The sequence below is a fragment of the Salmo salar genome, chromosome 28 (assembly GCF_965601325.2).
Source record: "Salmo salar chromosome 28, fSalSal1, whole genome shotgun sequence".
NCBI classification, from domain to species: domain Eukaryota; kingdom Metazoa; phylum Chordata; class Actinopteri; order Salmoniformes; family Salmonidae; genus Salmo; species Salmo salar.
Window position 1 is genome coordinate 43,287,667 of NC_138318.1, and position 23,885 is coordinate 43,311,551.

The 23,885-nt window shown below is 43.4% G+C and overlaps 1 protein-coding gene across 3 annotated transcripts in view; it reads left to right on the forward strand.

The window, feature by feature from the left end:
* disc1 (DISC1 scaffold protein) overlaps positions 1-23,885 on the forward strand; it is a 139,569-nt gene that overhangs the window by 40,484 nt on the left and 75,200 nt on the right. For all 3 annotated transcript variants that reach the window (XM_082970602.1, XM_082970604.1, XM_082970603.1), the window contains 4 exons: positions 13,887-14,037; positions 17,364-17,460; positions 17,878-18,110; positions 18,600-18,654. In XM_082970602.1, coding sequence (XP_082826728.1) covers positions 13,887-14,037; positions 17,364-17,460; positions 17,878-18,110; positions 18,600-18,654 — 536 coding nt within the window. The remainder of the gene's footprint in view (positions 1-13,886; positions 14,038-17,363; positions 17,461-17,877; positions 18,111-18,599; positions 18,655-23,885) is intronic.

Genomic DNA, 23,885 nt, shown 5'->3' on the forward strand with positions numbered 1-23,885 from the left:
GTCTGATGGTCTGGAGATAGAAGCTGTTTATCAGTCTGATGGTCTGGAGATAGAAGCTGTTTAACAGTCTGATGGTCTGGAGATAGAAGCTGTTTATCAGTCTGATGGCCTGGAGATAGAAGCTGTTTAACAGTCTGATGGCCTTGAGATAGAAGCTGTTTAACAGTCTGATGGCCTGGAGATAGAAGCTGTTTATCAGTCTGATGGCCTTGAGATAGAAGCTGTTTAACAGTCTGATGGCCTGGAGATAGAAGCTGTTTAACAGTCTGATGGCCTGGAGATAGAAGCTGTTTATCAGTCTGATGGCCTGGAGATAGAAGCTGTTTAACAGTCTGATGGTCTGGAGATAGAAGCTGTTTATCAGTCTGATGGCCTGGAGATAGAAGCTGTTTAACAGTCTGATGGCCTGGAGATAGAAGCTGTTTAACAGTCTGATGGCCTGGAGATAGAAGCTGTTTAACAGTCTGATGGCCTGGAGATAGAAGCTGTTTAACAGTCTGATGGCCTGGAGATAGAAGCTGTTTAACAGTCTGATGGTCTGGAGATAGAAGCTGTTTATCAGTCTGATGGTCTGGAGATAGAAGCTGTTTAACAGTCTGATGGTCTGGAGATAGAAGCTGTTTATCAGTCTGATGGTCTGGAGATAGAAGCTGTTTAACAGTCTGATGGTCTGGAGATAGAAGCTGTTTATCAGTCTGATGGCCTGGAGATAGAAGCTGTTTAACAGTCTGATGGTCTGGAGATAGAAGCTGTTTATCAGTCTGATGGCCTGGAGATAGAAGCTGTTTAACAGTCTGATGGTCTGGAGATAGAAGCTGTTTATCAGTCTGATGGCCTGGAGATAGAAGCTGTTTAACAGTCTGATGGCCTGGAGATAGAAGCTGTTTAACAGTCTGATGGCCTGGAGATAGAAGCTGTTTAACAGTCTGATGGCCTTGAGATAGAAGCTGTTTAACAGTCTGATGGTCTGGAGATAGAAGCTGTTTATCAGTCTGATGGCCTGGAGATAGAAGCTGTTTAACAGTCTGATGGCCTGGAGATAGAAGCTGTTTAACAGTCTGATGGCCTGGAGATAGAAGCTGTTTAACAGTCTGATGGTCTGGAGATAGAAGCTGTTTAACAGTCTGATGGTCTGGAGATAGAAGCTGTTTATCAGTCTGATGGCCTGGAGATAGAAGCTGTTTAACAGTCTGATGGCCTGGAGATAGAAGCTGTTTAACAGTCTGATGGCCTGGAGATAGAAGCTGTTTAACAGTCTGATGGTCTGGAGATAGAAGCTGTTTATCAGTCTGATGGCCTGGAGATAGAAGCTGTTTAACAGTCTGATGGCCTGGAGATAGAAGCTGTTTAACAGTCTGATGGCCTGGAGATAGAAGCTGTTTAACAGTCTGATGGTCTGGAGATAGAAGCTGTTTATCAGTCTGATGGCCTGGAGATAGAAGCTGTTTAACAGTCTGATGGCCTGGAGATAGAAGCTGTTTAACAGTCTGATGGCCTGGAGATAGAAGCTGTTTAACAGTCTGATGGTCTGGAGATAGAAGCTGTTTATCAGTCTGATGGCCTGGAGATAGAAGCTGTTTAACAGTCTGATGGCCTGGAGATAGAAGCTGTTTAACAGTCTGATGGCCTGGAGATAGAAGCTGTTTAACAGTCTGATGGCCTTGAGATAGAAGCTGTTTATCAGTCTGATGGCCTTGAGATAGAAGCTGTTTAACAGTCTGATGGCCTGGAGATAGAAGCTGTTTATCAGTCTGATGGCCTGGAGATAGAAGCTGTTTATCAGTCTGATGGGCTGGAGATAGAAGCTGTTTAACAGTCTGATGGTCTGGAGATAGAAGCTGTATATCAGTCTGATGGCCTGGAGATAGAAGCTGTTTAACAGTCTGATGGCCTGGAGATAGAAGCTGTTTAACAGTCTGATGGTCTGGAGATAGAAGCTGTTTATCAGTCTGATGGCCTGGAGATAGAAGCTGTTTAACAGTCTGATGGTCTGGAGATAGAAGCTGTTTAACAGTCTGATGGTCTGGAGATAGAAGCTGTTTAACAGTCTGATGGTCTGGAGATAGAAGCTGTTTAACAGTCTGATGGTCTGGAGATAGAAGCTGTTTATCAGTCTGATGGCCTGGAGATAGAAGCTGTTTAACAGTCTGATGGTCTGGAGATAGAAGCTGTTTAACAGTCTGATGGCCTGGAGATAGAAGCTGTTTAACAGTCTGATGGCCTGGAGATAGAAGCTGTTTAACAGTCTGATGGCCTTGAGATAGAAGCTGTTTAACAGTCTGATGGCCTGGAGATAGAAGCTGTTTAACAGTCTGATGGCCTGGAGATAGAAGCTGTATATCAGTCTGATGGCCTGGAGATAGAAGCTGTTTATCAGTCTGATGGCCTGGAGATAGAAGCTGTTTAACAGTCTGATGGCCTGGAGATAGAAGCTGTTTAACAGTCTGATGGCCTTGAGATAGAAGCTGTTTATCAGTCTGATGGCCTGGAGATAGAAGCTGTTTAACAGTCTGATGGCCTTGAGATAGAAGCTGTTTAACAGTCTGATGGCCTTGAGATAGAAGCTGTTTAACAGTCTGATGGCCTGGAGATAGAAGCTGTTTAACAGTCTGATGGCCTGGAGATAGAAGCTGTTTATCAGTCTGATGGCCTGGAGATAGAAGCTGTTTAACAGTCTGATGGCCTTGAGATAGAAGCTGTTTATCAGTCTGATGGCCTTGAGATAGAAGCTGTTTAACAGTCTGATGGCCTGGAGATAGAAGCTGTTTAACAGTCTGATGGCCTTGAGATAGAAGCTGTTTAACAGTCTGATGGTCTGGAGATAGAAGCTGTTTAACAGTCTGATGGTCTGGAGATAGAAGCTGTTTATCAGTCTGATGGCCTGGAGATAGAAGCTGTTTATCAGTCTGATGGCCTGGAGATAGAAGCTGTTTATCAGTCTGATGGCCTGGAGATAGAAGCTGTTTAACAGTCTGATGGCCTTGAGATAGAAGCTGTTTATCAGTCTGATGGCCTGGAGATAGAAGCTGTTTATCAGTCTGATGGTCTGGAGATAGAAGCTGTTTAACAGTCTGATGGCCTGGAGATAGAAGCTGTTTAACAGTCTGATGGCCTGGAGATAGAAGCTGTTTAACAGTCTGATGGCCTGGAGATAGAAGCTGTTTAACAGTCTGATGGCCTGGAGATAGAAGCTGTTTAACAGTCTGATGGCCTGGAGATAGAAGCTGTTTATCAGTCTGATGGCCTGGAGATAGAAGCTGTTTAACAGTCTGATGGCCTGGAGATAGAAGCTGTTTAACAGTCTGATGGCCTTGAGATAGAAGCTGTTTAACAGTCTGATGGCCTGGAGATAGAAGCTGTTTAACAGTCTGATGGCCTGGAGATAGAAGCTGTTTATCAGTCTGATGGCCTGGAGATAGAAGCTGTTTAACAGTCTGATGGTCTGGAGATAGAAGCTGTTTATCAGTCTGATGGCCTGGAGATAGAAGCTGTTTAACAGTCTGATGGCCTGGAGATAGAAGCTGTTTAACAGTCTGATGGCCTGGAGATAGAAGCTGTTTAACAGTCTGATGGCCTGGAGATAGAAGCTGTTTAACAGTCTGATGGTCTGGAGATAGAAGCTGTTTATCAGTCTGATGGCCTGGAGATAGAAGCTGTTTAACAGTCTGATGGCCTGGAGATAGAAGCTGTTTAACAGTCTGATGGCCTGGAGATAGAAGCTGTTTAACAGTCTGATGGCCTGGAGATAGAAGCTGTTTAACAGTCTGATGGTCTGGAGATAGAAGCTGTTTATCAGTCTGATGGCCTGGAGATAGAAGCTGTTTAACAGTCTGATGGTCTGGAGATAGAAGCTGTTTATCAGTCTGATGGCCTGGAGATAGAAGCTGTTTAACAGTCTGATGGCCTGGAGATAGAAGCTGTTTAACAGTCTGATGGCCTGGAGATAGAAGCTGTTTAACAGTCTGATGGCCTGGAGATAGAAGCTGTTTAACAGTCTGATGGTCTGGAGATAGAAGCTGTTTATCAGTCTGATGGCCTGGAGATAGAAGCTGTTTAACAGTCTGATGGCCTGGAGATAGAAGCTGTTTAACAGTCTGATGGCCTGGAGATAGAAGCTGTTTAACAGTCTGATGGCCTGGAGATAGAAGCTGTTTAACAGTCTGATGGTCTGGAGATAGAAGCTGTTTATCAGTCTGATGGCCTGGAGATAGAAGCTGTTTAACAGTCTGATGGCCTGGAGATAGAAGCTGTTTAACAGTCTGATGGCCTGGAGATAGAAGCTGTTTAACAGTCTGATGGCCTTGAGATAGAAGCTGTTTATCAGTCTGATGGCCTTGAGATAGAAGCTGTTTAACAGTCTGATGGCCTGGAGATAGAAGCTGTTTATCAGTCTGATGGCCTGGAGATAGAAGCTGTTTAACAGTCTGATGGCCTGGAGATAGAAGCTGTTTAACAGTCTGATGGCCTGGAGATAGAAGCTGTTTAACAGTCTGATGGCCTGGAGATAGAAGCTGTTTAACAGTCTGATGGCCTGGAGATAGAAGCTGTTTATCAGTCTGATGGGCTGGAGATAGAAGCTGTTTAACAGTCTGATGGCCTGGAGATAGAAGCTGTTTAACAGTCTGATGGCCTGGAGATAGAAGCTGTTTAACAGTCTGATGGTCTGGAGATAGAAGCTGTTTATCAGTCTGATGGCCTGGAGATAGAAGCTGTTTAACAGTCTGATGGTCTGGAGATAGAAGCTGTTTAACAGTCTGATGGTCTGGAGATAGAAGCTGTTTAACAGTCTGATGGTCTGGAGATAGAAGCTGTTTAACAGTCTGATGGTCTGGAGATAGAAGCTGTTTATCAGTCTGATGGCCTGGAGATAGAAGCTGTTTAACAGTCTGATGGTCTGGAGATAGAAGCTGTTTAACAGTCTGATGGCCTGGAGATAGAAGCTGTTTAACAGTCTGATGGCCTGGAGATAGAAGCTGTTTAACAGTCTGATGGCCTGGAGATAGAAGCTGTTTAACAGTCTGATGGCCTGGAGATAGAAGCTGTATATCAGTCTGATGGCCTGGAGATAGAAGCTGTATATCAGTCTGATGGCCTGGAGATAGAAGCTGTTTATCAGTCTGATGGCCTGGAGATAGAAGCTGTTTAACAGTCTGATGGCCTGGAGATAGAAGCTGTTTAACAGTCTGATGGCCTTGAGATAGAAGCTGTTTATCAGTCTGATGGCCTGGAGATAGAAGCTGTTTAACAGTCTGATGGCCTTGAGATAGAAGCTGTTTAACAGTCTGATGGCCTTGAGATAGAAGCTGTTTAACAGTCTGATGGCCTGGAGATAGAAGCTGTTTAACAGTCTGATGGCCTGGAGATAGAAGCTGTTTATCAGTCTGATGGCCTGGAGATAGAAGCTGTTTAACAGTCTGATGGCCTTGAGATAGAAGCTGTTTATCAGTCTGATGGCCTTGAGATAGAAGCTGTTTAACAGTCTGATGGCCTGGAGATAGAAGCTGTTTAACAGTCTGATGGCCTTGAGATAGAAGCTGTTTAACAGTCTGATGGTCTGGAGATAGAAGCTGTTTAACAGTCTGATGGTCTGGAGATAGAAGCTGTTTATCAGTCTGATAGCCTGGAGATAGAAGCTGTTTATCAGTCTGATGGCCTGGAGATAGAAGCTGTTTATCAGTCTGATGGCCTGGAGATAGAAGCTGTTTAACAGTCTGATGGCCTTGAGATAGAAGCTGTTTATCAGTCTGATGGCCTGGAGATAGAAGCTGTTTATCAGTCTGATGGTCTGGAGATAGAAGCTGTTTAACAGTCTGATGGCCTGGAGATAGAAGCTGTTTAACAGTCTGATGGCCTGGAGATAGAAGCTGTTTAACAGTCTGATGGCCTGGAGATAGAAGCTGTTTAACATTCTGATGGCCTGGAGATAGAAGCTGTTTAACAGTCTGATGGCCTGGAGATAGAAGCTGTTTATCAGTCTGATGGCCTGGAGATAGAAGCTGTTTAACAGTCTGATGGCCTGGAGATAGAAGCTGTTTAACAGTCTGATGGCCTTGAGATAGAAGCTGTTTAACAGTCTGATGGCCTGGAGATAGAAGCTGTTTAACAGTCTGATGGCCTGGAGATAGAAGCTGTTTATCAGTCTGATGGCCTGGAGATAGAAGCTGTTTAACAGTCTGATGGTCTGGAGATAGAAGCTGTTTATCAGTCTGATGGCCTGGAGATAGAAGCTGTTTAACAGTCTGATGGCCTGGAGATAGAAGCTGTTTAACAGTCTGATGGCCTGGAGATAGAAGCTGTTTAACAGTCTGATGGTCTGGAGATAGAAGCTGTTTATCAGTCTGATGGTCTGGAGATAGAAGCTGTTTATCAGTCTGATGGCCTGGAGATAGAAGCTGTTTAACAGTCTGATGGTCTGGAGATAGAAGCTGTTTAACAGTCTGATGGCCTGGAGATAGAAGCTGTTTATCAGTCTGATGGTCTGGAGATAGAAGCTGTTTAACAGTCTGATGGCCTGGAGATAGAAGCTGTTTAACAGTCTGATGGCCTGGAGATAGAAGCTGTTTAACAGTCTGATGGCCTGGAGATAGAAGCTGTTTATCAGTCTGATGGCCTGGAGATAGAAGCTGTTTAACAGTCTGATGGTCTGGAGATAGAAGCTGTTTATCAGTCTGATGGCCTGGAGATAGAAGCTGTTTAACAGTCTGATGGCCTGGAGATAGAAGCTGTTTATCAGTCTGATGGTCTGGAGACAGAAGCTGTTTAACAGTCTGATGGCCTGGAGATAGAAGCTGTTTAACAGTCTGATGGCCTGGAGATAGAAGCTGTTTAACAGTCTGATGGCCTGGAGATAGAAGCTGTTTAACAGTCTGATGGCCTTGAGATAGAAGCTGTTTAACAGTCTGATGGTCTGGAGATAGAAGCTGTTTAACAGTCTGATGGTCTAGAGATAGAAGCTGTTTATCAGTCTGATGGCCTGGAGATAGAAGCTGTTTAACAGTCTGATGGCCTGGAGATAGAAGCTGTTTAACAGTCTGATGGCCTGGAGATAGAAGCTGTTTAACAGTCTGATGGTCTGGAGATAGAAGCTGTTTATCAGTCTGATGGCCTGGAGATAGAAGCTGTTTAACAGTCTGATGGCCTGGAGATAGAAGCTGTTTAACAGTCTGATGGCCTGGAGATAGAAGCTGTTTAACAGTCTGATGGCCTGGAGATAGAAGCTGTTTATCAGTCTGATGGCCTGGAGATAGAAGCTGTTTAACAGTCTGATGGCCTGGAGATAGAAGCTGTTTAACAGTCTGATGGCCTTGAGATAGAAGCTGTTTATCAGTCTGATGGCCTGGAGATAGAAGCTGTTTAACAGTCTGATGGCCTTGAGATAGAAGCTGTTTAACAGTCTGATGGCCTTGAGATAGAAGCTGTTTAACAGTCTGATGGCCTGGAGATAGAAGCTGTTTATCAGTCTGATGGCCTGGAGATAGAAGCTGTTTAACAGTCTGATGGCCTTGAGATAGAAGCTGTTTATCAGTCTGATGGCCTTGAGATAGAAGCTGTTTAACAGTCTGATGGCCTGGAGATAGAAGCTGTTTAACAGTCTGATGGCCTTGAGATAGAAGCTGTTTAACAGTCTGATGGTCTGGAGATAGAAGCTGTTTAACAGTCTGATGGTCTGGAGATAGAAGCTGTTTATCAGTCTGATGGCCTGGAGATAGAAGCTGTTTATCAGTCTGATGGCCTGGAGATAGAAGCTGTTTATCAGTCTGATGGCCTGGAGATAGAAGCTGTTTAACAGTCTGATGGCCTTGAGATAGAAGCTGTTTATCAGTCTGATGGCCTGGAGATAGAAGCTGTTTATCAGTCTGATGGTCTGGAGATAGAAGCTGTTTAACAGTCTGATGGCCTGGAGATAGAAGCTGTTTAACAGTCTGATGGCCTGGAGATAGAAGCTGTTTAACAGTCTGATGGCCTGGAGATAGAAGCTGTTTATCAGTCTGATGGCCTGGAGATAGAAGCTGTTTAACAGTCTGATGGCCTGGAGATAGAAGCTGTTTAACAGTCTGATGGCCTTGAGATAGAAGCTGTTTAACAGTCTGATGGCCTGGAGATAGAAGCTGTTTAACAGTCTGATGGCCTGGAGATAGAAGCTGTTTTTCAGTCTCTCTGTCCCCGCTTTGATGCTGACGAGATGATCTCCACTCTTAACAATAGTAGTTGTTGTTCCAAAGGTGAGAAGGCAGGTGGTCTGCTCATCATTCTGCTCATCGCTGTACTCCCGCATGGACAGATTTTGACAGGAGTTGGACCCTCTCGCCTCTTTCTGTCTGCTAGCGTTGACAGATACAGTTTGAGTGACATTGAGGAAAGTTGTTTTTTCCCCAACTCCGCCCACTGGATGAGATCTGTGGAGGTTGGTTGGCGAATAACAGACGGTGCTGTGAGAGGACAGGAGGTGACAGGATGAGAGGAGGGGGATGCCTTTTGGGAAATGTCTTTAGAGTCTCTCGAGTCATACAGCTCAAGTCCAAGACGGGGGCAAGTGTTTTTCATTTTGCCAAGTCAAGTCTCAAGTCGCAAAATGTGCGACTGGAGTAGTACTCGAGTCCAAGTCACTTGACTCGAGTCCAACTTTCTGAATACTGTAGTATTTAACCACAGTATACTGTAGTATTTAACCATAGTATACTGTAGTATTTAACCATAGTATACTGTAGTATTTAACCACAGTATACCGTAGTATTTAACCACAGTATACCATAGTATTTAACCACAGTATACCGTAGTATTTAACCACAGTATACTGTAATATTTAACCATAGTATACTGTAGTATTTAACCATAGTATACTGTAGTATTTAACCACAGTATACCGTAGTATTTAACCACAGTATACCATAGTATTTAACCACAGTATACCGTAGTATTTAACCACAGTATACTGTAATATTTAACCACAGTATACTGTAGTATTTAACCATAGTATACTGTAGTATTTAACCACAGTATACCGTAATATTTAACCACAGTATACCGTAGTATTTAACCACAGTATACCGTAGTATTTAACCACAGTATACCGTAGTATTTAACCACAGTATACCGTAGTATTTAACCATAGTATACTGTAGTATTTAACCATAGTATACTGTAGTATTTAACCACAGTGTACCGTAGTATTTAACCACAGTGTACCGTAGTATTTAACCATAGTATACTGTAATATTTAACCATAGTATACTGTAATATTTAACCATAGTATACTGTAGTATTTAACCATAGAATACCGTAGTATTTAACCACAGTATACCGTAGTATTTAACCATAGTATACTGTAAAATGTAACCATATTATACTGTAGTATTTAACCATAGTATACTGTAGTATTTAACCATAGAATACCGTAATATTTAACCACAGTATACCGTAGTATTTAACCATAGTATACTGTAGTATTTAAACATAGTATACTGTAGTATTTAACCACAGTATACTGTAATATTTAACTATAGAATACCGTAGTATTTAACCATAGTATACTGTAGTATTTAACCATAGAATACCGTAGTATTTAACCATAGTATACTGTAGTATTTAACCATAGTATACTGTAATATTTAACCATAGTATACTGTAGTATTTAACCATAGTATACTGTAGTATTTAACCATAGTATACTGTAGTATTTAACCACAGTATACCGTAGTATTTAACCACAGTATACCGTAGTATTTAACCATAGTATACTGTAATATTTAACCATAGAATACCGTAGTATTTAACCACAGTATACCGTAGTATTTAACCATAGTATACTGTAGTATTTAACCATAGTATACTGTAGTATTTAACCACAGTATACCGTAGTATTTAACCACAGTATACTGTAGTATTTAACCATAGTATACTGTAGTATTTATCCATAGTATACTGTAGTATTTAACCACAGTGTACCGTAGTATTTAACCACAGTGTACCGTAGTATTTAACCATAGTATACTGTAGTATTTAAACATAGTATACTGTAATATTTAACCATAGAATACCGTAGTATTTAACCACAGTATACTGTAGTATTTAACCATAGTATACTGTAGTATTTAACCATAGTATACTGTAGTATTTATTCATGTTGGCTGATCTAATGCAACCTCTTGTCTGACTTTAGGCCATATAGAGATCAGTTTGGTAATGTAGTGTATGTGGACAGCTGCTAGTTGAGCATCTCATTCCAAAATCATGGGCTTTAATATGGAGTTGCCCCCCCCCCCCCTTTGCTGCTATAACAGCCTCCACTCTTCTGGGAAGGATTTAATATGGAGTTGGTCCCCCCTTTGCTGCTATAACAGCCTCCACTCTTCTGGGAAGGCTTTAATATGGAGTTGGTCCCCCCTTTGCTGCTATAACAGCCTCCACTCTTCAGGGAAGTCATTAATATGGAGTTGGTCCCCCCCTTTACTGTTATAACAGCCTCCACTCTTCTGGGAAGTCATTAATATGGAGTTGGTCCCTCTTTACTGTTATAACAGCCTCCACTCTTCTGGGAAGGCTTTCCACTAGATGTTGGAACATTGCTCCATTCAGCCACAAGAGCATTAGTGAGGTTGGGCACTGATGTTGGGCGATTAAGCCTGGCTCGCAGTCGGCGTTCCAATTCATCACAAAGGTGTTCGATGGGGTTGAGGTCAGGGCTCTATGCAGGCCAGTCAAGTTCTTCCACACTGATCTCGACAAACCATTTCTGTATGGACCTCGCTTTGTGCACGGGGGCATTGTCATGCTGGAACAGGAAAGGGCTTTCCCCAAACTGTTGCCACAAAGTTGGAAGCACAGAATTGTCTAGAATGTCATTGTATGCTGTAGCATTAAAATGTCCCTTCACTGGAACTAAGGGGCCCGAACAATGAAAAACAACCCCAGACCATTATTCCTCCTCCACCAAACTTTACAGTTGGCAGGTAGCATTCTCCTGGGATCCGCCAAACGCAGATTGGTCCGTCGGACTGCCAGATGGTGAAGCGTGATTCATCACTCCAGAGAACGCGTTTCCACTGCTCCAGAGTCCAATGGCGGCGAGCTTTACACCACTCCAACCAACGCTTGGCATTGCGCATGGTGATGTGTGTGGCTGCTCGGCCATGGAAACCCATTTCATGAAGGATCCGACGAACAGTTCTTACGCTGATGTTGCTTACAGAGGAAGTTTGGAAGTGAGGACAGGCTATTTTTACGTGCTATGCATATCAGCACTCTGCATTCCCGTTCTGTTAGCTTGTTTGGCCTACCACCATGCTGGCGTTGCAAACACCATGCTCTACCAACTGAGCCACAGGGAAGACCGACCACAAGCTGTCTCTCCTCCTGGATGGTAATGTTGTGAGCTTGTTTGGCCTACCACTTTGAGTAGTTGTTGCTTCTAGACGTTTCCACTTCACAATAACAGCACTTACAGTTGACCGGGGCAGCACTAGCGGGGCAGAAATTTGACGAACTAACTTGTTGGAAAGGTGGCATCCTACGTTGAAAGTCACTGAGCTCTTCAGTAAGTCCATTCTACTGCCAATGTTTACTTTTGGAGATTGCATGGCTGTGTGCTCGATTTTATACACCTGTCAGCAATGGGTGTGGCTGAAATAGCCGATTCTACCAATTTGAAGGGGTGTCCATATACTTTTGTATATATAGTGTGTCTCTCCTCCTGAATGGTAATGTTGTCTCAGACAGACTACAAGCTGTCTCCTCCTGGATGGTGATGTTGTCTCAGACAGACTACAAGCTGTCTCTCCTCCTGGATGGTGATGTTGTCTCAGACAGACTACAAGTTGTCTCCTCCTGGATGGTAATGTTGTCTCAGACAGACTAAGGCTGTCTCTCCTCCTGGATGGTAATGTTGTCTCAGACAGACTACAAGCTGTCTCCTCCTGGATGGTGATGTTGTCTCAGACAGACTACAAGCTGTCTCCTCCTGGATGGTAATGTTGTCTCGGACAGACTAAGGCTGTCTCTCCTCCTGGATGGTAATGTTGTCTCAGACAGACTACAAGCTGTCTCCTCCTGGATGGTAATGTTGTCTCAGACAGACTAAGGCTGTCTCTCCTCCTGGATGTTGATGTTGTCTCAGACAGACTACAAGCTGTCTCTCCTCCTGGATGGTAATGTTGTCTCAGACAGACTAAGGCTGTCTCTCCTCCTGGATGGTAATGTTGTCTCGGACAGACTACAAGCTGTCTCTTCTCCTGGATGGTAATGTTGTCTCAGACAGACTAAGGCTGTCTCTCCTCCTGGATGGTAATGTTGTCTCAGACAGACTAAGGCTGTCTCTCCTCCTGGATGGTAATGTTGTCTCGGACAGACTACAAGCTGTCTCTCCTCCTGGATGGTAATGTTGTCTCAGACAGACTAAGGCTGTCTCTCCTCCTGGATGGTAATGTTGTCTCAGACAGACTACAAGCTGTCTCCTCCTGGATGGTAATGTTGTCTCAGACAGACTAAGGCTGTCTCTCCTCCTGGATGGTAATGTTGTCTCAGACAGACTACAAGCTGTCTCTCCTCCTGGATGGTAATGTTGTCTCAGACAGACTACAAGCTGTTTCCTCCTGGATGGTAATGTTGTCTCAGACAGACTAAGGCTGTCTCTCCTCCTGGATGGTAATGTTGTCTCAGACAGACTAAGGCTGTCTCTCCTCCTGGATGGTAATGTTGTCTCAGACAGACTAAGGCTGTACCCTGACCTGTTTCCATGCCAGGGCTGTGTGACTGAAAACTAGCACCAACTAGTGCTGCTCTAATCTCCAGTTATTTATGTTCACTGTGTGTGAATACCTTAAGTGGGTCAGTAAGGGCTGTTCTGTGAATACTGTACGGTTCAGTAAGGGCTGTTCTGTGAATACTGTAGGGTTCAGTAAGGGCTGTTCTGTGAATACTGTACGGTTCAGTAAGGGCTGTTCTGTGAATACTGTACGGTTCAGTAAGGGCTGTTCTGTGAATACTGTACGGTTCAGTAAGGGCTGTTCTGTGAATACTGTAGGGTTCAGTAAGGGCTGTTCTGTGAATACTTCATGGGGTTCTGTAAGGGCTGTTCTGTGAATACTTCATGTGGGTCAGTAAGGGCTGTTCTGTGAATACTGTAGGGGTCAGTAAGGGCTGTTCTGTGAATACTTCATGGGGTTCTGTAAGGGCTGTTCTGTGAATACTTCATGTGGGTCAGTAAGGGCTGTTCTGTGAATACTGTAGGGGTCAGTAAGGGCAGTTCTGTGAATACTTTGTGTGGGTCAGTAAGGGCTGTTGTGTGAATATTTTTCCAGAGGAACGCCTGTTCTGATTGCTGCCTGCCAGCCTGCCTCTCCCGCTCTCTCTCTTCAGCTTCAACTCTAGTAGTGGAGAGGCCAGTAGTAGAGGAGAGGCCAGTAGTAGTGGAGAGGCCAGTAGTAGTGGAGAGGCCAGTAGTAGTGGAGAGGCCAGTAGTAGTGGAGAGGCCAGTAGTAGTGGAGAGGCCAGTAGTAGTGGAGAGGCCAGTAGTAGTGGAGAGGCCAGTAGTAGAGGAGAGGCCAGTAGTAGTGGAGAGGCCAGTAGTAGTGGAGAGGCCAGTAGTAGTGGAGAGCCCAGCAGTAGTAGTGGAGAGCCCAGCAGTAGTAGAGGAGAGGCCAGTAGTAGAGGAGAGGCCAGTTGTAGAGGAGAGGCCAGTTGTAGTGGAGAGCCCAGCAGTAGTAGAGGAGAGGCCAGTAGTAGTGAGGCCAGTCGTAGCGGAGGAGAGGCCAGCAGCAGTAGAGGAGAGGCCAGCAGTAGCGGAGGAGAGGCCAGTAGTAGCGGAGGAGAGGCCAGTAGTAGCGGAGGAGAGGCCAGCAGTAGAGGATTGTTTCTGGTCTGTGACCCAGATATGTGTGCTGTTGTTTCAGCTGAGCATTTTGGTAAGAAGCTGGAGGAGCTGGGTAGAGAGAGGAGTTCACTGAGGCTGGGTCTCCCCTCCAGACAGCCCAGCGTGGCTCTGTTCCTCCAGAGACTCAGAGAGGCAGTACACAGCGCCCTCGCCAGGATGGAGGACCATAGGTTAGTACCATTACCACACCACAACACACCACACCACACCACACCACACCACAACACACCACACCACACCACAACACACCACAACACACCACACCACAACACACCACAACACACCACAACACACCACACCACACCACAACACACCACACCACAACACACCACACCACACCACACCACACCACAACACACCACACCACAACACACCACAACACCCCACACCACACCACAACACACCACACCACAACACACCACACCACACCACAACACACCACACCACAACACAACACACCACACCACACCACACCACAACACACCACAACACACCACACCACAACACACCACACCACAACACACCACACCACACCACAACACACCACACCACAACACACCACACCACACCACAACACACCACAACACACCACACCACACCACACCACAACACACCACACCACACCACAACACACCACAACACACCACACCACAACACACCACACCACAACACACCACACCACAACACACCACACCACAACACACCACACCACAACACACCACACCACACCACAACACCCCACACCACCCCACAACACCCCACAACACACCACACCACAACACACCACACCACAACACACCACACCACACCACAACACACCACACCACAACACACCACACCACACCACAACACACCACAACACACCACACCACAACACACCACACCACAACACACCACACCACAACACACCACACCACAACACACCACACCACAACACACCACACCACAACACACCACACCACAACACACCACACCACACCACAACACCCCACACCACCCCACAACACCCCACAACACACCACACCACAACACACCACACCACAACACACCACACCACACCACAACACACCACAACACACCACACCACAACACACCACACCACAACACACCACACCACAACACACCACACCACAACACACCACACCACAACACACCACACCACACCACAACACACCACACCACAACACACCACACCACACCACAACACACCACAACACACCACACCACAACACACCACACCACAACACACCACACCACAACACACCACACCACAACACCCCACACCACACCACAACACCCCACACCACCCCACAACACCCCACAACACACCACACCACACCACAACACACCACACCACAACACACCACACCACACCACAACACACCACAACACACCACACCACACCACAACACACCACACCACAACACACCACACCACACCACACCACAACACACCACAACACCCCACACCACAACACACCACACCACACCACAACACACCACACCACAACACACCACAACACACCACAACACACCACAACACACCACAACACCCCACACCACAACACACCACAACACACCACATCACACCACCCCACCTGAGTAACAGAACAGCGCTGCTACAGTGCATTTTTACTAGGATTAAATATCAGGAAATGTGAAAAACTGACTTTAAATGTAATTGGCTAAGGTGTATGTAAACTTCCGACTTGGAAAGTGGTCAGAAATGTCAGTATAAAGTATACCTCTATTAGCCACATTATTAATATAATTAGTAAACATATGATCAATAAGGCTAGCAGATGAACTGGTCAGTCTGGTCTGATAGATGAGGGGACACAGATAGATGGAGTATAAAGTATTCAGTCTGTGGTCTTATACAGTGGGGGAAAAAAGTATTTGATCCCCTGTTGATTTTGTACGTTTGCCCATTTACAAAAAAATGATCAGTCTATAATTTTAATGGTAGGTTTATTTCAACAGTGAGAGACAGAATAACAACAAAAAAATCCAGAAAAACACATGTCAAAAATGTTATAAAATGATTTGCATTTTAATGAGGGAAATAAGTATTTGACCCCTCTGCAAAACATGACTTAGTACTTGGTGGCAAAACCCTTGTTGGCAATCACAGAGGTCAGACGTTTCTTGTAGTTGGCCACCAGGTTTGCACACATCTCAGGAGGGATTTTGTCCCACTCCTCTTTGCAGATCTTCTCCAAGTCATTAAGGTTTCGAGGCTGACGTTTGGCAACTCGAACCTTCAGCTCCCTCCACAGATTTTCTATGGGATTAAGGTCTGGAGACTGGCTAGGCCACTCCAGGACCTTAATGTGCTTCTTCTTGAGCCACTCCTTTGTTGCCTTGGCCATGTGTTTTGGGTCATTGTCATGCTGGAATACCCATCCACGACCCATTTTCAATGCCCTGGCTGAGGGAAGGAGGTTCTCACCCAAGATTTGACGGTACATGGCCCCGTCCATCGTCCCTTTGATGCGGTGAAGTTGTCCTGTCCCCTTAGCAGAAAAACACCCCAAAAGCATAATGTTTCCACCTCCATGTTTGACGGTGGGGATGGTGTTCTTGGGGTCATAGGCAGCATTCCTCCTCCTCCAAACACGGCAAGTTGAGTTGATGCCAAAGAGCTACATTTTGGTCTCATCTGACCACAACACTTTCACCCAGTTGTCCTCTGAATCATTCAGATGTTCATTGGCAAACTTCAGACGGGCCTGTATATGTGCTTTCTTGAGCAGGGGGACCTTGCGGGCGCTGCAGGATTTCAGTCCTTCACGGCGTTATGGGTTACCAATTGTTTTCTTGGTGACTATGGTCCCAGCTGCCTTGAGATTATTGACAAGATCCTCCCGTGTAGTTCTGGGCTGATTCCTCACCGTACTCATGATCATTGCAACTCCACGAGGTGAGATATTGCATGGAGCCCCAGGCCGAGGGAGATTGACAGTTCTTTTGTGTTTCTTCCATTTGCGAATAATCGCACCAACTGTTGTCACCTTCTCACCAAAATGCTTGGCGATGGTCTTGTAGCCCATTCCAGCCTTGTGTAGGTCTACAATCTTGTCCCTGACATCCTTGGAGAGCTCTTTGGTCTTGGCCATGGTGGAGAGTTTGGAATCTGATTGATTGATTGCTTCTGTGGACAGGTGTCTTTTATACAGGTAACAAGGTGAGATTAGGAGCACTCCCTTTAAGAGTGTGCTCCTAATCTCAGCTCGTTACCTGTATAAAAGACACCTGGGAGCCAGAAATCTTTCTGATTGAGAGGGGGTCAAATACTTATTTCCCTCATTAAAATGCAAATCAATTTATAACATTTTTGACATGCGTTTTTCTGGATTTTATTATAGACTGATAATTTCTTTGTCAGTTGGCAAACGTACAAAATCAGCAGGGGATCAAATACTTTTTTCCCCCACTGTAGGATCCCAACATAACTGTTATTGTCTTTTATTCTTTCTGGTTTTGACGTGTTAAAGGGATGAGGTGGAGAGTGATGGAGGGGAAGTGGCTGAAACCGTCCAGGGTCCACTGCAAAGGAGAGAGTGTTTGCTGCAGGAGAAACGCATGGTGGAGGTGAGTAGATTTAGTTAGGTAGCGATTACTGAAAATAACAAGGGCTTTTGGACACTTTTGGCCTGTTTGAATTCATCACATCGATTTGTGCAATGCCCCCAATACATTCCCATTGTGTACACTCAACAATTATTCAGTTAAGAGCATTGTAGAATGAAGTAGTTAGATAGGCCTGCAACAGAAATACTACAGGAAATACCCAGTTGTGCCCATGAAGATCCTGTCATACACTGGTTGAATGAAGAAATGTCCCATGCCCTGTAAAATGTTGAATTGAGATCCAGTAGAAGTGCTGCTCTCAGATCAGGTCTCCTGTCTGTATAATCGCATTTATTATTATTATCTAGAAGTCAGAACTGATCCTAGATCAGCACTCCTACTCTGAGACTACTCTTTACGAATGCTCTCTGCCCCCAGGCGGAGATGGCAGAGCTGCAGTGGAGACTAGGAGAGCTGCAGTCTCGGAGTTGCAGCCTGGAGCACCAGATCCAGCAGGAAGAGGAGGATCTACAGACAGAGGAGGTTGAAGGACCTGCCCTGCGCAGCTGTAGCCACACCCAGCTCAGAGACATGGGCAATGCCCTCAACGACCTGGTGACATCACAGAGCAGGACCAGGATTCGTGTCTCTCCCCCTGAAGCCATACTCAGGTCAGTACTAATCCTAATCCTAATTTCTCCTGGATCACTGTCTGTCCCCCTGAAGCCATATTCAGGTCAGTACTAATCCTAATCCTAATTTCTCCTGGATCACTGTCTGTCCCCCTGAAGCCATATTCAGGTCAGTACTAATCCTAATCCTAATTTCTCCTGGATCACTGTCTGTCCCCCTGAAGCCATATTCAGGTCAGTACTAATCCTAATCCTAACTTCTCCAGGATCACTGTCTCTCCCCCTGAAGCCATATTCAGGTCAGTACTAATCCTAATCCTAACAGTACTAATCCTAATCCTAACTCCAGGATCACTGTCTCTCCACATGTGGGGTCCCCTGAGAAAATCTGTACTAATCTTATCAAACCAAGGTAGGAATTTAAAAAAAATAAGAAGATATGTTTCAATATAACATCTCCACAGGACCTAGCTCCCCTATCACTGAGTCTGTCCATAACATTCGTCCTGTCTTCCTCTTCCCTTGCAGACTCCAGGATCAGGAACAAACACTGAGTCTGTCCATTAAAGATGCTACGGCTAAAGTAAGGTTATTTTTATATTGACATTTAGCAAACACTCTAATACAGAGTGACACAGTTTCAGTTGCAGTCACCACAACCCCTACTTTGTGGCATGGCAACTCAACCATTCCTCCCAGAGTAGTCCATATTTACAGATTGCTTTGTGAACGCTGTGTGAACGCTGTCTGAACGCTGTCTGAACGCTGTCTGAACGCTGTCTGAGCGCTGTGTGAACGCTGTCTGAACGCTATCTGAATGTAAATTGTTTCTGAATAGTTGTCACGGCTGTCGAAAGGAGCGGACCAAGGTGCAGCGTGTTTGTAGTTCCACATTTTATTAAATCCGTGAAACCTTGCAAAACATAAATAACTGAATTTGACAAAACAACAAACCGTGACGCAGAGAGAAACAAACACTACTCAAAATATATAATAACCCACAAAAACCCAGGAAGAAAAACCCCTACTTAAATATGATCTCCAATCAGAGACAACGAGGAACAGCTGCCTCCAATTGGAGATCAACCCAAAAAACCCAACATAGAAATAGAAACCTAGAACATAAACATAGAAATAGAAAACCACCCAAAACACCCCCTGTCACGCCCTGACCTACTCTACTATAGAAAATGACATCTTACTAGGGTCAGGACGTGACAATAGTGAATGAACACAGACATGTGAACTGACTGATCTTGGCTCCAGAGTACTAGAGAAGGCTTGCCGGCTAGATACAGTACAGTAACATTACAGTACTAATGGGTCTGTCATCCTAGTCTCTATTTCATCCTAGTCTCTATTTCATCCTATTCTCTATTTCATCCTAGTCTCTATTCTCTATTTCATCCTATTCTGTATTTCATCCTATTCACTATTTAATCCTAGTCTCTATTCTCTATTTCATCCTATTCTGTATTTCATCCTATTCACTATTTAATCCTAGTCTCTATTCTCTATTTCATCCTATTCTCTATTTCATCCTATTCTCTATTTCATCCTAGTCTCTATTCTCTATTTCATCCTATTCTCTATTTCATCCTATTCTCTATTTCAGCCTATTCTCTATTCTCTATTTCATCCTATTCTCTATTTCATCCTATTCTCTATTCTCTATTTTATCCTATTCTGTATTTTATCCTATTCTCTATTCTCTATTCTCTATTTCATCCTATTCTCTATTTTATCCTATTCTCTATTCTCTATTTCATCCTATTCTCTATTCTCTATTTCATCCTATTCTCTATTCTCTATTTCATCCTATTCTCTATTCTCTATTTCATCCTATTCTCTATTCTCTATTTCATCCTATTCTCTATTCTCTAGTCTCTATTTCATCCTATTCTCTATTCTCTATTTCATCCTATTCTCTATTTCATCCTATTCTCTATTCTCTATTTCATCCTATTCTCTATTCTCTATTTCTATATAGGAAAGTAGGAAAGTAAAGTAAAGTACAGCAGAGAAAAGTAAAGTACTGCAGAGGAAAGTAAAGTACAGCAGAGGAAAGTAAAGTACAGCAGAGGAAAGTAAAGTACAGCAGAGGAATGTAAAGCACAGCAAAGGAAAGTAAAGCAGAGGAGAGGAAAGTAAAGCAGAGGAAAGTAAAGTACAGCAGAGGAAAGTAAAGTACAGCAGAGGAAAGTAAAGCACAGCAGAGGAAAGTAAAGTAAAGCAGAGGAAAGTAAAGCAGAGGAGAGGAAAGTAAAGCAGAGGAAAGTAAAGTACAGCAGAGGAAAGTAAAGTACAGCAGAGGAAAGTAAAGTAAAGTACAGCAGAGGAAAGTAAAGTAAAGCAGAGGAAAGTAAAGTAAAGCAGAGGAAAGTAAAGTACAGCAGAGGAAAGTAAAGTAAAGCAGAGTAAAGTAAAGTACAGCAGAGGAAAGTAAAGTACAGCAGAGGAAAGCAAAGTACAGCAGAGGAAAGTAAAGTAAAGCAGAGGAAAGTAAAGTAAAGCAGAGGAAAGTAAAGTACAGCAGAGGAAAGTAAAGTAAAGCAGAGGAAAGTAAAGTAAAGCAGAGGAAAGTAAAGTACAGCAGAGGAAAGTAAAGTAAAGTACAGCAGAGGAAAGTAAAGTAAAGCAGAGGAAAGTAAAGTACAGCAGAGGAAAGTAAAGTAAAGTACAGCAGAGGAAAGTAAAGTAAAGCAGAGGAAAGTAAAGTGAAGCAGAGGAAAGTAAAGTACAGCAGAGGAAAGTAAAGTACAGCAGAGGAAAGTAAAGTACAGCAGAGGAAAGTAAAGTAAAGCAGAGGAAAGTAAAGTAAAGCAGAGGAAAGTAAAGTAAAGCAGAGGAAAGTAAAGTAAAGCAGAGGAAAGTAATGTACAGCAGAGGAAAGTAAAGTAAAGTACAGCAGAGGAAAGTAAAGTACAGCAGAGGAAAGTAAAGTACAGCAGAGTAAAGTAAAGTACAGCAGAGTAAAGTAAAGTAAAGCAGAGGAAAGTAAAGCACAGCAGAGGAAAGTAAAGCAGAGGAGAGGAAAGTAAAGCAGAGGAGAGGAAAGTAAAGCAGAGGAAAGTAAAGTACAGCAGAGGAAAGTAAAGTACAGCAGAGGAAAGTAAAGTAAAGCAGAGGAAAGTAAAGTACAGCAGAGGAAAGTAAAGTACAGCAGAGGAAAGTAAATTAATGCAGAGTAAAGTAAAGTACAGCAGAGGAAAGTAAAGTAAAGCAGAGTAAAGTAAAGTAAAGCAGAGGAAAGTAAAGTAAAGCAGAGGAAAGTAAAGTACAGCAGAGGAAAGTAAATTAAAGCAGAGGAAAGTAAAGTAAAGTACAGCAGAGGAAAGTAAAGTACAGCAGAGGAAAGTAAAGTACAGCAGAGGAAAGGAAAGTAAAGCAGAGGAAAGTAAAGTACAGCAGAGGAAAGTAAAGTAAAGTACAGCAGAGGAAAGTAAAGTAAAGCAGAGGAAAGTAAAGTACAGCAGAGGAAAGTAAAGTACAGCAGAGGAAAGTAAAGTACAGCAGAGGAAAGTAAAGTACAGCAGAGGAAAGTAAAGTACAGCAGAGGAAGTAAAGTACAGCAGAGGAAAGTAAAGTACAGTAGAGGAAAGTAAAGTAAAGTACAGCAGAGGAAAGTAAAGTAAAGTACAGCAGAGGAAAGTAAAGTAAAGCAGAGGAAAGTAAAGTAAAGCAGAGGAAAGTAAAGTACAGCAGAGGAAAGTAAAGTAAAGCAGAGGAAAGTAAAGCAGAGGAAAGTAAAGTACAGCAGAGGAAAGTAAAGTACAGCAGAGGAAAGTAAAGTAAGGTACAGCAGAGGAAAGTAAAGTACAGGAGAGGAAAGTAAAGTAAAGCAGAGGAAAGTAAAGTACAGCAGAGGAAAGTAAAGTAAAGTACAGCAGAGGAAAGTAAAGTAAAGCAGAGGAAAGTAAAGTAAAGCAGAGGAAAGTAAAGTACAGCAGAGGAAAGTAAAGTACAGCAGAGGAAAGTAAAGTAAAGCAGAGGAAAGTAAAGCAGAGGAGAGGAAAGTAAAGCAGAGGAAAGTAAAGTACAGCAGAGGAAAGTAAAGTAAAGCAGAGGAAAGTAAAGTACAGCAGAGTAAAGTAAAGTACAGCAGAGGAAAGTAAATTAATGCAGAGTAAAGTAAAGTACAGCAGAGGAAAGTAAAGTAAAGCAGAGTAATGTAAAGTAAAGCAGAGGAAAGTAAAGTAAAGCAGAGGAAAGTAAAGTACAGCAGAGGAAAGTAAATTAAAGCAGAGGAAAGTAAAGTAAAGTACAGCAGAGGAAAGGAAAGTACAGCAGAGGAAAGGAAAGTACAGCAGAGGAAAGTAAAGTACAGCAGAGGAAAGTAAAGTAAAGCAGAGGAAAGTAAAGTAAAGTACAGCAGAGGAAAGTAAAGTACAGCAGAGGAAAGTAAAGTAAAGTACAGCAGAGGAAAGTAAAGTACAGCAGAGGAAAGTAAAGTACAGCAGAGGAAAGTAAAGTACAGCAGAGGAAAGTAAAGTACAGCAGAGGAAAGTAAAGTACAGCAGAGGAAAGTAAAGTACAGTAGAGGAAAGTAAAGTAAAGTACAGCAGAGGAAAGTAAAGTAAAGTACAGCAGAGGAAAGTAAAGTAACGCAGAGGAAAGTAAAGTAAAGCAGAGGAAAGTAAAGTACAGCAGAGGAAAGTAAAGTAAGGTACAGCAGAGGAAAGTAAAGTACAGGAGAGGAAAGTAAAGTAAAGCAGAGGAAAGTAAAGTACAGCAGAGGAAAGTAAAGTAAAGTACAGCAGAGGAAAGTAAAGTAAAGCACAGCAGAGGAAAGTAAAGTAAAGCAGAGGAAAGTAAAGTAAAGCAGAGGAAAGTAAAGTACAGCAGAGGAAAGTAAAGTATAGCAGAGGAAAGTAAAGTACAGCAGAGGAAAGTAAAGTACAGCAGAGGAAAGTAAAGTAAAGCAGAGGAAAGTAAAGTACAGCAGAGGAAAGTAAATTAAAGCAGAGGAAAGTAAAGTAAAGTACAGCAGAGGAAAGGAAAGTACAGCAGAGGAAAGGAAAGTACAGCAGAGGAAAGTAAAGTACAGCAGAGGAAAGTAAAGTACAGCAGAGGAAAGTAAAGTAAAGCAGAGGAAAGTAAAGTAAAGTACAGCAGAGGAAAGTAAAGTACAGCAGAGGAAAGTAAAGTAAAGTACAGCAGAGGAAAGTAAAGTACAGCAGAGGAAAGTAAAGTACAGCAGAGGAAAGTAAAGTACAGCAGAGGAAAGTAAAGTACAGCAGAGGAAAGTAAAGTACAGCAGAGGAAAGTAAAGTACAGCAGAGGAAAGTAAAGTACAGTAGAGGAAAGTAAAGTAAAGTACAGCAGAGGAAAGTAAAGTACAGCAGAGGAAAGTAAAGTAAAGCAGAGGAAAGTAAAGTACAGCAGAGGAAAGTAAAGTAAAGTACAGCAGAGGAAAGTAAAGTACAGCAGAGGAAAGTAAAGTACAGTAGAGGAAAGTAAAGTAAAGTACAGCAGAGGAAAGTAAAGTAAAGTACAGCAGAGGAAAGTAAAGTAAAGCAGAGGAAAGTAAAGTAAAGCAGAGGAAAGTAAAGTAAAGCAGAGGAAAGTAAAGTAAAGCAGAGGAAAGTAAAGCACAGCAGAGGAAAGTAAAGTACAGCAGAGGAAAGTAAAGTACAGCAGAGGAAAGTAAAGTAAAGTACAGCAGAGGAAAGTAAAGTACAGCAGAGGAAAGTAAAGTACAGCAGAGGAAAGTAAAGTAAAGCAGAGGAAAGTAAAGTAAAGTACAGCAGAGGAAAGTAAAGTAAAGTACAGCAGAGGAAAGTAAAGTACAGCAGAGGAAAGTAAAGTACAGCA